General features: G+C 42.9%; 1 protein-coding gene across 2 annotated transcripts in view; it reads right to left on the bottom strand.

Moving 5' to 3' along the window:
- The window catches only part of LOC120989755, a 329,530-nt gene that overhangs the window by 279,741 nt on the left and 37,622 nt on the right, over window positions 1-12,167 (bottom strand). For both annotated transcript variants that reach the window (XM_040418048.1, XM_040418047.1), the window contains exon 3: window positions 3,033-3,106. In XM_040418048.1, the coding sequence (XP_040273982.1) occupies window positions 3,033-3,106 (74 nt within the window). The remainder of the gene's footprint in view (window positions 1-3,032; window positions 3,107-12,167) is intronic.

Genomic DNA, 12,167 nt, shown 5'->3' on the forward strand with positions numbered 1-12,167 from the left:
ATCAGGTGTTGCCAAGGCAGGAGGGGGCACACCCCCCTCCCTCCCCAGTTTTAAATTCATTGGTGGCCAGTGTGCCCCCCTCCCTCCCTCCCCTGTATTACATTCATTGGTGGCCAGTGCAGCCCCCCCCCCCCCCTCCCCTGTATTACTGTACATTCATTGGTGGCCAGTGCGGCCCCCCTCCCTCCCCCTCTTAAACCCCCCCCCCCCCCCACTTAGCAATTTTTAGAAGCATTATACTTACCTGCGAGCTGCGATGTCTGTGACCGGCCGGGTGCTCCTCCTACTGGTAAGTGACAGGTCTGTGCTATAAGCAATGTGCCGCACAGACCTTTCACTTACCAGTAGGAGGAGCGCCCAGCCGGTCACAGACAGCGAAGGCAAGTATAATGCTTCTAAAATTGCTAAGTAACCATGGCAACTAGGACTGCAGTAGCGTCCTGGTTGCCATGGTTACCGATCGGAGCCCCAGCGATTAAACTGGGACTCCGATCGGAACTCTCTGCTGCCACCAATGATGGGGGGGGGGGGGATTTTAAATTAGGAGGGGGAGGGAGGGGGAGGGAGGCCGCAGATAGGAATTTTGGGTTTTCATGAGCTGTATGCCAAAATCATCAATATTAAATCATCAATATTAAAACAAGAAAAGGCTTGAACTACTTCAGTTGTGTGTAATGAATCTAAAATATATGAAAGTCTAATGTTTATCAGTACATTACAGAAAATAATGAACTTCATCACAATATGCTAATTTTTTTAGAAGAACCTGTATATTCTAACAGAGGCATTCCCATGGTGATGGGGACGCTTCAAGTTAAAATATACCATCGGATTGGAGAAAACTCCGATCCGATGGTATAATAGGGACTCCTGACTTTACATTGAAAGTCAATGGGGGACGGATCAGTTTGCAATTGCACCATATTGTGACAACGTCAAATGGATCCGTCCCCATTGACTTGCATTGTAAATCAGGACGGATCCGTTTGGCTCCGCACGGCCAGGCGGACACCAAAACGACTTTTTCTTCATGTCCGTGGATCCTCCAAAAATAAAGGAAGACCCACGGAAGAAAAAACGGACACGGACCTACGGACCCCGTTTTTGCGGACCGCAAAAAAAAAAACGGTCGTGTGCATGAGGCCTAACCATGACAGGCCAGGGAACCTTCACAAGGACCCAGGCTGTCATGGCAATCGATCAAGGCCCTAGGATTTCGCTACTAACAGCAGCATCTGCGAGGTAATGACCAGGATTGGTCTCATCACGGATCCTGGTCACTGCCGGCAGGTGCCTGCTGTACTAGACAACCATCGCCCGACATATCGAGTGAGCTCAGCTTGTAAGCTCCATACATACCCTACATGCTAATGCCATACATGTAAAGAACTATGTGTTAAGGCCATTATCAGCTGATAGGTGGGGGTCCAAAACCCTGCACCCCTGGCGATAAGCGGGTATATGCAGCTTCGGCGACGGAAGTCAGCGCCAGAGTTACAAAGCACCAGCAATATTATAGCGGTGGAAGATAGCTACTACAGCACTGCTCCCACTGAACTCAATGGGAGCAGCGCTGTAGTAGCAGCATGCTCCCACTGCTACAAGGTGCTTACTTCCATCAACAGTTACATAGACCAGCTGATCGGCTGAGTGCAGGATGTCTGACCTGTGATGATCAGCTGGTGATGACTTAACAACAGGACTGATGTAAATAAAATAAAAATCAGATAATCATATAGTAAGAAAAAAAAACTGTCAGATTTTTAAGAGTATCAGCATGAGCAGTCACCTGTCCATTCACTGCCATCAGACTGCCAGAAATAGCTGAGCCATCGCCGAGCTATCTTGCAAACTTCCATAGTGGTGAATGGGAGTGGCCGCGTATGCATAACTATCCCTTTACTTTGGGGAACCTGTTCTGAAGATAAGGGCTGGGCCCCTATAATGACAAAAGCTTGTAACATCTTCACCAATACACACACATAATAAGTCCTGCCTTCGATAGGGAATTGTTCAGCTTTGTAATAAGGACATCATCCCTATCAAAATGTACCGCAGAGGTCCCAACTTTCTGAGGGTTGTGAATCCCTTTCCAATATGACAGAACGTGTTAAGCCACACGATCATTAACCCTTTCATGACTGGGCCCAAAAAAGTCCTGAATGTCCAGGCAACTTTTAGTGATTTTGTGCACCTGGTGGTTTAGTGACTGCAGCTTTTTTATTTGTTTGACTACCAAAATAATTTTTGCGTTATCTTTTTTTTTTTCTTTTACTTGACACTTAGGACTTTTTATTACAATGTTTTTAAATTTTTTATTTTATTTTTTAGATTTAACTTAGATTAAAAACGCTAATTATTAAAAAGTATTTTTTTTATTATAGCTTTTGATTTCTTAAATATTAAAACTGACACAAAAATGTATTATTGCAATGGGTTCCCTATTTTGTGACGGTCGTTTTTATATATAACATGTATAGGCTTGAGAGAACGGGGCAACTACAATGACGGTTTCTGTTAGCGACTGCATTTGTTATATTTTTTTATTTTATTTTTTGTGTTTTTTTTGGTATTTTTTATTTTATTTTTACTTCTATTTTTATATATTTTTTGGCACATAATATGTCCCCCAGTAGGTCATTAAAAGACCTCTGGAGGACACTGACTTTTTTTTTTTTTTAACCCTGCAGCTCTGCTCCTGCTCTAGACACCCCCGGCAGTCATGTGACAGCTGGGACTAACAGAGGAAGCGGCTCTGCCACTTCTTGCTCCCTCCACCATGCGCTCGTTCAGCGTTCTCCTGCCAGTACAGAAGGTAGAAGCGGTAATAAACCGCTCCTGTCTTCTCCTCAGGTTCCCTGCTGTATCTGTCAGCTGGGAACCGACCTGCTACTGCTAGATTGCAGGAACAGGAGCTTTAATCCCATCGCTGCATATACGTGCTAGCTCCACGGGGCAGATAGGACGTATATACACAGTGGGCAGTCAGGAATAGGTTAAAAGTCCACTCTGGCCTGTCCACTCTAACTTACCTGAGATATGAAAATACTGTTGTAGAAATGACATGGCATTATCTCCAGGTTCCAGTGCACTAACATCTCGACCTCTGTTAAGAAGAAGAAAATGTTAAATACAAGTACAATGGTAAAAACTGCATAAAATTGCATAAAAGATATGTTGTGCATTTTCATAGGTAAATGCATTGATATCCAATTCATTATTGTCAAAATGGATGTTCATTGCCTTTAAGAGCCATGCTCGACTATAGTTGCAATTTTGTATGTCTTGAGTAGGCCAAATTAAGGTCACACAAAGGTTTATACTCTTCACTGTTATCCTTCCCATGAATGTACCAGTCTGAGAAGATGCCTCCTTGTTTACTTACTTAAATTTATGATGGGAGAAAAAGATAAGCTCTATGCAGCTGGTGATAATTACCTTTACAATTAGGCATTTATTAATGAAGCAAAATATATAATATGTATGTATTCATTTAATGAACCTTAGTTAGTCCTTAGCATAAGACAATCAGTAGGACATATATATATTTGTTTATATTATATTGTTATATGTTACGAAGACAACATGTATCCAGTATATTGTATATATTTCTCATTAGAAGAGTGTCTGTGAAGATGTGTGTTTTGTAACAATTAATCACATCTTTGGTATGACAGAGGAGGTACTGATATCTCTGAGAAAACAAGCCATTTATGATCCATAAATTAAGTGTGAGAAACATTCAAAAGAGACGCCTAGAGGTCTGTCTCTAATTGCTACAAGTGTCAGAATTAATCCCTATAGCTTTGAATTAAAGCTTCTAAGGTCAAAATGTATATTTAGACTTAAATAAGTTTAACCCTTTATACTATGATGCAGATAGCTTATACAGCAGTGCCACCTAGGTATCAGTAGGTGACATTACAACAGTGGCAAAAGTGCATTCTGGGTAAGGTTATGATGTCACATTTTTATCAATGGTCACACCCATCCGACAATGATTGGAAAGTTCCAAACCAGGAAGGTGTGTCTAACTGATAAGTTTGGGATCATAAGCCATACACAGGAGGGAAAAAAGAAAAAAAGGAGAAAGGAGAGAGAGAAAAGAGTGGAGAAGAGAAGTAGAGGGGTCTATCAAGATGAAAGCCATGGTGAGATGCGCTATGATGGACCACCCAGCTTTCCTAGGAGCAGAAGTGAGATTCCTACTAGGACTTGGTAAGAGACACAGAAAATGATATTTCATTTTATTAAGACTAATTAGATAGTGTGGGTGAAATTATACCATCTAGATTGGCGAATAAATAAATAATAAAATTAATTGATCATCTCCATATTGAGATGTAGTCTTAGGATATTGTGAGACTTCATTCTACCTGCAGAAGAATCTAGACTCATAATCTAGCAAAGCATTAAATAATTGCATATATATTTTATATATATATATATATATATATATATATATATATATATATATATATATATATTGATAGAACATTCTTCGCCAAGCTAAGTGATGGATTCCCACAGGAAGAACTTATTTCAAGTCCTTCCTATTTAAGATATGGTCTAGCAAAATCCTAGATCCCTGTTATTTGTCTTAATAGTCTTACCAAAGTTATATATGTGAAAATAGTCCAGGATGGTGCGGAAGGATATAGTTGTCTCTTCTAAGTTATATCCTTGGATGGATTTGCCCATCTTGAAGTCATGTGTTGTGTAGTTGGTTAGGGGGGGCAGAATGTATTTATCATTCTATATTGATGTCTAGGATTAGACATTCCCATCCTGATATCATGAGGTTTTCTCTGAACAGAAGTAATGTATATAACTTATGTTCCTACTTTGATATCCTAACCTAATAATAGCTTTGTGTATAATGTGACAAGTTATTTCCACTCACATGTATTGTTAAGCTTGTAATGCTTTATATTAACGCTATATATATTCATTTGCATGTATCTTTGTGTTTATTTACTTATATATGTTTATAACCTTGTAACCAATAAATCTGCATATTTTTATAATACCTGTGTATTATTGTATAATGTAGGACTACATTTTATCATTAACATTATCTCACGTCAAAAAGAACTTATTTATCTGAGGAAATAGTCGGACTCAGATGTGAATTGTATCAATTAGGTTGTCTACAATTCACCAGGTCATGATTTTAAGAATTTATGAGAAATTTTATAAATTAAATTTTTTTTATGATTAATTATTTTTATGACCATAATTAATAATTCTTAATTGAATTATTACCCACCGACAGATATTAGGGGGTAAAATTGTAGCTCAACCCTCAAGCAGAAAGTTATATGCACCACAACTTTTAAACTGATTCACGGAATCGGAGTGGACGGTTTAAAATAAAAATAACAAAACTTTATTTTAATTTCACATTAAAAATAATACTCCCTAATCAATGTATTGTCAAGGCTGAAATAGGTGGGCAGCGTGTGGACGTGAGCATGAATAGTTGACTCCCACTTTGTTCACATCTACACCCACACACTAAGCCACCATTACCAGTGATGATTATATACACACTCTGGTAATATATTATCCCAGCTGTATCACCACCTTATTAATGCTGTAGGGTACTTGTCAGTGTTAATTAGCGATCTATCTGTATCTAGATCAGCCGGGACCCTTCCTACACTAGACTACAATCTGGCTACATAAACGAAGCCCTACTCTGCTCGATGCGTTTCTAATGACCCTGTAGCGGGTCTTTCATCAGGAGCAACACTGGGCAGGATATTGCCTATTCAACAGAGAGAGTCAGCGTTCAAGCAGCCAGCACTAGTATGGTCGCGCGCGCTTGCATCTGCTAGTTAAATAGGGGCTAAAGATGATTGGACAGGAGGCTTGGCTTGAGCGCCCAGTCACTGAGCGAGGGGCGTAGCGCTGCAGCGTGTATCGTTCCACGTCTCGGTAACCAGCTCACAGTATGCTGTACATCGTCCAAATCTAATAAACAGGTAAATTGGGTGAAACCAAAGCGGCCCTAATATAGTCGATGAAGAAGAGGGGAACAGCTAAAGGCATGTTTGCTAATGGGTTAACTACAAGGACCTACAAATTATACAGTAATGCCACTGCCGATATAACGCTCCGAAGTGGTATCATATTATTATAATATTCACAGCTAGAATTGACATCTTGCGAGATGGGTGTCATATAGGGGAAACATTATTAGGGAACTAAGAGGGTTTTCTTAAAGGCTAAACGCAGTCCCTAGGCCATAGATACCAGAATGGTACAGCCTCAGCTGCACCAGGCTGCAGGGTATAGATACCAGGGGGCATCATAGAGCTATGTTTAAAAAAAATCAAAAACAAGTATAGCTGCTCCTATCGTTAAGACCTTTCGGTTTTTCAGTCTTTAATCCACTCCAGCTCGTTACATAACATAATAGACAGACAGAAACAAATTTTTATGTCCATAAATATTGGGACAGACACAATTCTCACATAACCCCTCCCCAGCCTGTTGCTTGGCCCGCCCTGTATGCCTTTTACGTAATCCAGTGTACTGGCCGATATCCCGCCCGCGCATGCGCACTGCATGGAATGATGCTGCTGCCCACAATGGTCATCACAGTGCGCATGCGGGATATCGGCCAGTACACTGGATGACGTAAGAGGCATACAGGGCGGGCCAAGCAACAGGCTGGGGAGGGGTTACGTGAGAAGAAGGAAGAGCGGCCTGGGCACTTACAGCCAGAACGCCGCCCCTGGGCACTTGCGAGCCCTCATTTACATATGAATAAAACTCAGTTTTTGCCCCTGGTGAACAACCAAACAAAAAGACAAAAGGTACCATTTGACTGATCTATAGTTATGCTACAGTGCTATGCAAGTGGTCTATAAGGGCAAATTGTGGTGACAGACTCCCTTTAAAAAGATGGAACGCACCGGTAAGCTCAGCAACATCAAAAGACCCGGGAGACCATGGGCATTTTTTTTTTTTTTTTTTCCAAGTATTGCAATTCTTTTCTTGGTATCGAAATGCAGACAATAATAGGACATGTTCTATTCTTTTGTGCGGAAGGCCATACAGACACGGAATGCACAGAGTCATTTCTGTTTTTATGTGGCCACACTGAAGTGAATAGTTCCGCATATGGGCCACAAAAAAAACAAAAAAAGGGGACACAGAAAAAAATTTGTTTAGTGTATGAGCCCTTATGCTGTATTCCCTGTGGCCCTATTTTGCCCTGAGAGGGTTCAGGACTATAACAGCACCATGCACATTTGAGGGCCAATTTGGTGATTTATACCACTGCTGACAACTGTAGAGGCTCTTGGATGAATTATTACATGGAACCCCTGAGAAGTAACCCCATTTTGAAAAGTCTGCCCTTTAAGGTACTGAGGGTTGGAGGAAGGATTTTGATGCCACAGGTATTTCGCAGATATGAATGCACAGTGGACCGTGCAAATTTAAAAGTGACCCCATTTTGGAAACTATGCCCCTCAAGATATTTATCAAGGGGTGGAGTGAGCTTTTGATACCATGAGTGTTTTGCAAAAATTAATGAGCAGGTCACGGTGCAAAAGGAAAATTTCAAGTTTTCCACAAACACGGCATCTCAGTGCCCAGCTTGTGACATCTAAGACATGGTATACCCTTTCAATTCTTAGGTGGGTTCTACTAGGTAGGAAAAGAGTATTACCGGTAATCCGGTTTCCTGGAAGTGTCCATGACACCAAGCCTGAGATTGACTTCCTTCTGATTGGACAGGAAAAACACAGAGAGGTTAAAACCCCCACCCCCTCCTCACATCACCAGTGTATTTTAACGAAGAACCCCAGGATGAAAGGATAATAGCTAATAGCAGAAAAAAAAAGGGTGGGATGTATGTGGTGTCATGGAGACTTCCAGGAAACCGGATTACCGGTGAGTGTAATACTCTTTTCCCCAGTCGTCTCCATGACACCAAGCCTGAGACAATATCAAAAGATACAATTGGGGGGGGGGGGGGGGACTGCAGACAGGACCTTACGTCCAAATCTTAGGTCATCATTAACAGCTAAATCTAGTCTGTAGTGTTTAGTAAAAGTATGAACTCTTTTCCATGTTGCTGCCCTGCAAATCTGTTGAAAGGAGGCTGAAGCTTTTTCCGCCCAGGAGGCAGCCATGCCTCTCGTAGAATGTGCCTTTAGGGAAGCGGGGACGTCTTTTCCCTGAGCTTTATATGCTTCTGAGATTGCAATCTTAATCCATCTGGAGATGGAACTTTTTGCCGCTTTCTTCCCTTTGTTAGGACCTGAAAATTGGACAAACAGATTTTTGTCTATTCTCCAAAGACTGGTAGCTTCCAGGTACTTTAACCACCTCCGGACCGCCTAACGCAGGATCGCGTTCCGGAGGTGGCAGCCCTGCACAGTCACGCATATACGCGTCATCTCGCGATGGCCGAGATTTCCTGTGAACGCGCGCACACAGGCGCGCGCGCTCACAGGAACGGAAGGTAAGAGAGTTGATCTCCAGCCTGCCAGCGGCGATCGTTCGCTGGCAGGCTGGAGATGTGTTTTTTTTTAACCCCTAAGGCCCCCTGCACACGGCCGTTTTTTTTCCCCGTTTACTGGCCGTTTTTTGCGTTCCGTATACGGTCCGTATACGGAACCATTCATTTCAATGGTTCCGCAAAAAAAACGGAATGTACTCCGTATGCATTCCGTTTCCGTATTTCCGTTTTTCCGTTCCGTTCTAACATAGAACATGTCCTATTATTGCCCGCAAATCACGTTCCGTGGCTCCATTCAAGTCAATGGGTCCGCAAAAAAAACGGAACACATACGGAAATGCATCCGTATGTCTTCCGTTTCCGTTCCGTTTTTTGCTGAACCATCTATTGAAAATGTTATGCCCAGCCCAATTTTATCTATGTAATTACTGTATACTGTATATGCCATACGGAAAAACGGAACAGAAACGGAAGCACAACGGAAACAAAAAACGGAACAACGGATCCGTGAAAAACGGACCGCAAAATACTGGAAAAGCCATACGGTCGTGTGCAATAGGCCTAACAGGTATATTAGACGCTGTTTTGATAACAGCGTCTAATATACCTGCTACCTGGTCCTCTGGTGGTCCCCTTTGTTTGGATCGACCACCAGAGGACACAGGTAGCTCAGTAAAGTAGCACCAAGCACCACTACACTACACTACACCCACCCCGTCACTTATTAACCCCTTATTAGCCCCTGATCACCCCATATAGACTCCCTGATCACCCCCCTGTCATTGATTACCCCCCTGTAAAGCTCCATTCAGACGTCCGCATGATTTTTACGGATCCACTGATAGATGGATCGGATCCGCAAAACGCATCCGGACGTCTGAATGAAGCCTTACAGGGGCGTGATCAATGACTGTGGTGATCACCCCATATAGACTCCCTGATCACCCCCCTGTCATTGATTACCCCCCTGTAAAGCTCCATTCAGACGTCTGCATGATTTTTACGGATCCAATGATAGATGGATCGGATCCGCAAAACGCATCCGGACGTCTGAATGAAGCCTTACAGGGGCATGATCAATGACTGTGGTGATCACCCCATATAGACTCCCTGATCACCCCCCTGTAAAGCTCCATTCAGATGTCCGCATGATTTTTACGGATGCACTGATAGATGGATCCGATCCGCAAAACGCATCCGGACGTCTGAATGAAGCCTTACAGGGGCATGATCAATGACTGTGGTGATCACCCCCCTGTCATTGATTACCCCCCTGTAAAGCTCCATTCAGATGTCCGCATGATTTTTACGGATGCACTGATAGATGGATCGGATCCGCAAAACGCATCCGGACGTCTGAATGAAGCCTTAAAAGGGGCATGATCAATGACTGTGGTGATCACCCCATATAGACTCCCTGATCACCCCCCTGTAAAGCACCATTCAGATGTCCGCATGATTTTTACGGATGCACTGATAGATGGATCCGATCCGCAAAACGCATCCGGACGTCTGAATGAAGCCTTACAGGGGCATGATCAATGACTGTGGTGATCACCCCTCTGTCATTGATCAACCCCCTGTAAAGCTCCATTCAGATGTCCGCATGATTTTTACGGATGCACTGATAGATGGATCCGATCCGCAAAACGCATCCGGACGTCTGAATGAAGCCTTACAGGGGCGTGATCAATGACTGTGGTGATCACCCCATATAGACTCCCTGATCACCCCCCTGTCATTGATTACCCCCCTGTAAAGCTCCATTCAGACGTCCGCATGATTTTTACGGATCCACTGATAGATGGATCGGATCCGCAAAACGCATCCGGACGTCTGAATGAAGCCTTACAGGGGCGTGATCAATGACTGTGGTGATCACCCCATATAGACTCCCTGATCACCCCCCTGTCATTGATTACCCCCCTGTAAAGCTCCATTCAGATGTCCGCATGATTTTTACGGATGCACTGATAGATGGATCGGATCCGCAAAACGCATCCGGACGTCTGAATGAAGCCTTACACGGGCGTGATCAATGACTGTGGTTATCACCCCATATAGACTCCCTGATCACCCCCCTGTCATTGATCACCCCCCTGTCATTGATCACCCCTCTGTAAGGCTCCATTCAGACATTTTTTTGGCCCAAGTTAGCGGAATTTTTTTCTTTTTTTCTTACAAAGTCTCATATTCCACTAACTTGTGTCAAAAAATAAAATCTCACATGAACTCACCATACCCCTCACGGAAACCAAATGCGTAAAATTTTTTAGACATTTAGATTCCAGACTTCTTCTCACGCTTTAGGGCCCCTAGAATGCCAGGGCAGTATAAATACCCCACATGTGACCCCATTTCGGAAAGAAGACACCCCCAGGTATTCCGTGAGGGGCATATTGAGTCCATGAAAGATTGAAATTTTTGTCCCAAGTTAGCGGAACGGGAGACTTTGTGAGAAAAAAATAAAAAATATCAATTTCCGCTAACTTGTGCCAAAAAAAAAAAATTTCTATGAACTCGCCATGCCCCTCATTGAATACCTTGGGGTGTCTTCTTTCCAAAATGGGGTCACATGTGGGGTATTTATACTGCCCTGGCATTCTAGGGGCCCCAAAGCGTGAGAAGAAGTCTGGTATCCAAATGTCTAAAAATGCCCTCCTAAAAGGAATTTGGGCACCTTTGCGCATCTAGGCTGCAAAAAAGTGTCACACATCTGGTATCGCCGTACTCAGGAGAAGGTGGGGAATGTGTTTTGGGGTGTCATTTTACATATACCCATGCTGGGTGAGAGAAATATCTTGGTCAAATGCCAACTTTGTATAAAAAAAATGGGAAAAGTTGTCTTTTGCCAAGATATTTCTCTCACCCAGCAAGGGTATATGTAAAATGACACCCCAAAACACATTCCCCAACTTCTCCTGAATACGGCGATACCACATGTGTGACACTTTTTTGCAGCCTAGGTGGGCAAAGGGGCCCACATTCCAAAGAGCACCTTTAGGATTTCACAGGTCATTTACCTACTTACCACACATTAGGGCCCCTGTGAAATGCCAGGGCAGTATAACTACCCCACAAGTGACCCCATTTTGGAAAGAAGACACCCCAAGGTATTCCGTGAGGGGCATGGCGAGTTCCTAGAATTTTTTATTTTTTGTCACAAGTTAGTGGAAAATGCAGATTTTTTTATTTTTATTTTTTTTTCATACAAAGTCTCATATTCCACTAACTTGTGACAAAAAATAAAAACTTCCATGAACTCACTATGCCCATCAGCGAATACCTTGGGGTCTCTTCTTTCCAAAATGGGGTCACTTGTGGGGTAGTTATACTGCCCTGGCATTCTAGGGGCCCAAATGTGTGGTAAGGAGTTTGAAATCAAATTCTGTAAAAAATGACCTGTGAAATCCAAAAGGTGCTCTTTGGAATATGGGCCCCTTTGCCCACCTAGGCTGCAAAAAAGTGTCACACATCTGGTATTGCCGTACTCAGGAGAAGGTGGGGAATGTGTTTTGGGGTGTCATTTTACATATACCCATGCTGGGTGAGAGAAATATCTAGGCAAAAGACAACTTTTCCCATTTTTTTTATACAAAGTTGGCATTTGACCAAGATATTTATCTCACCCAGCATGGGTATATGTAAAAAGACACCCCAAAACACATTCCCCACCTTCTCCTGAGTA

Source organism: Bufo bufo, chromosome 2, assembly GCF_905171765.1.
Source record: "Bufo bufo chromosome 2, aBufBuf1.1, whole genome shotgun sequence".
Classification (NCBI taxonomy): domain Eukaryota; kingdom Metazoa; phylum Chordata; class Amphibia; order Anura; family Bufonidae; genus Bufo; species Bufo bufo.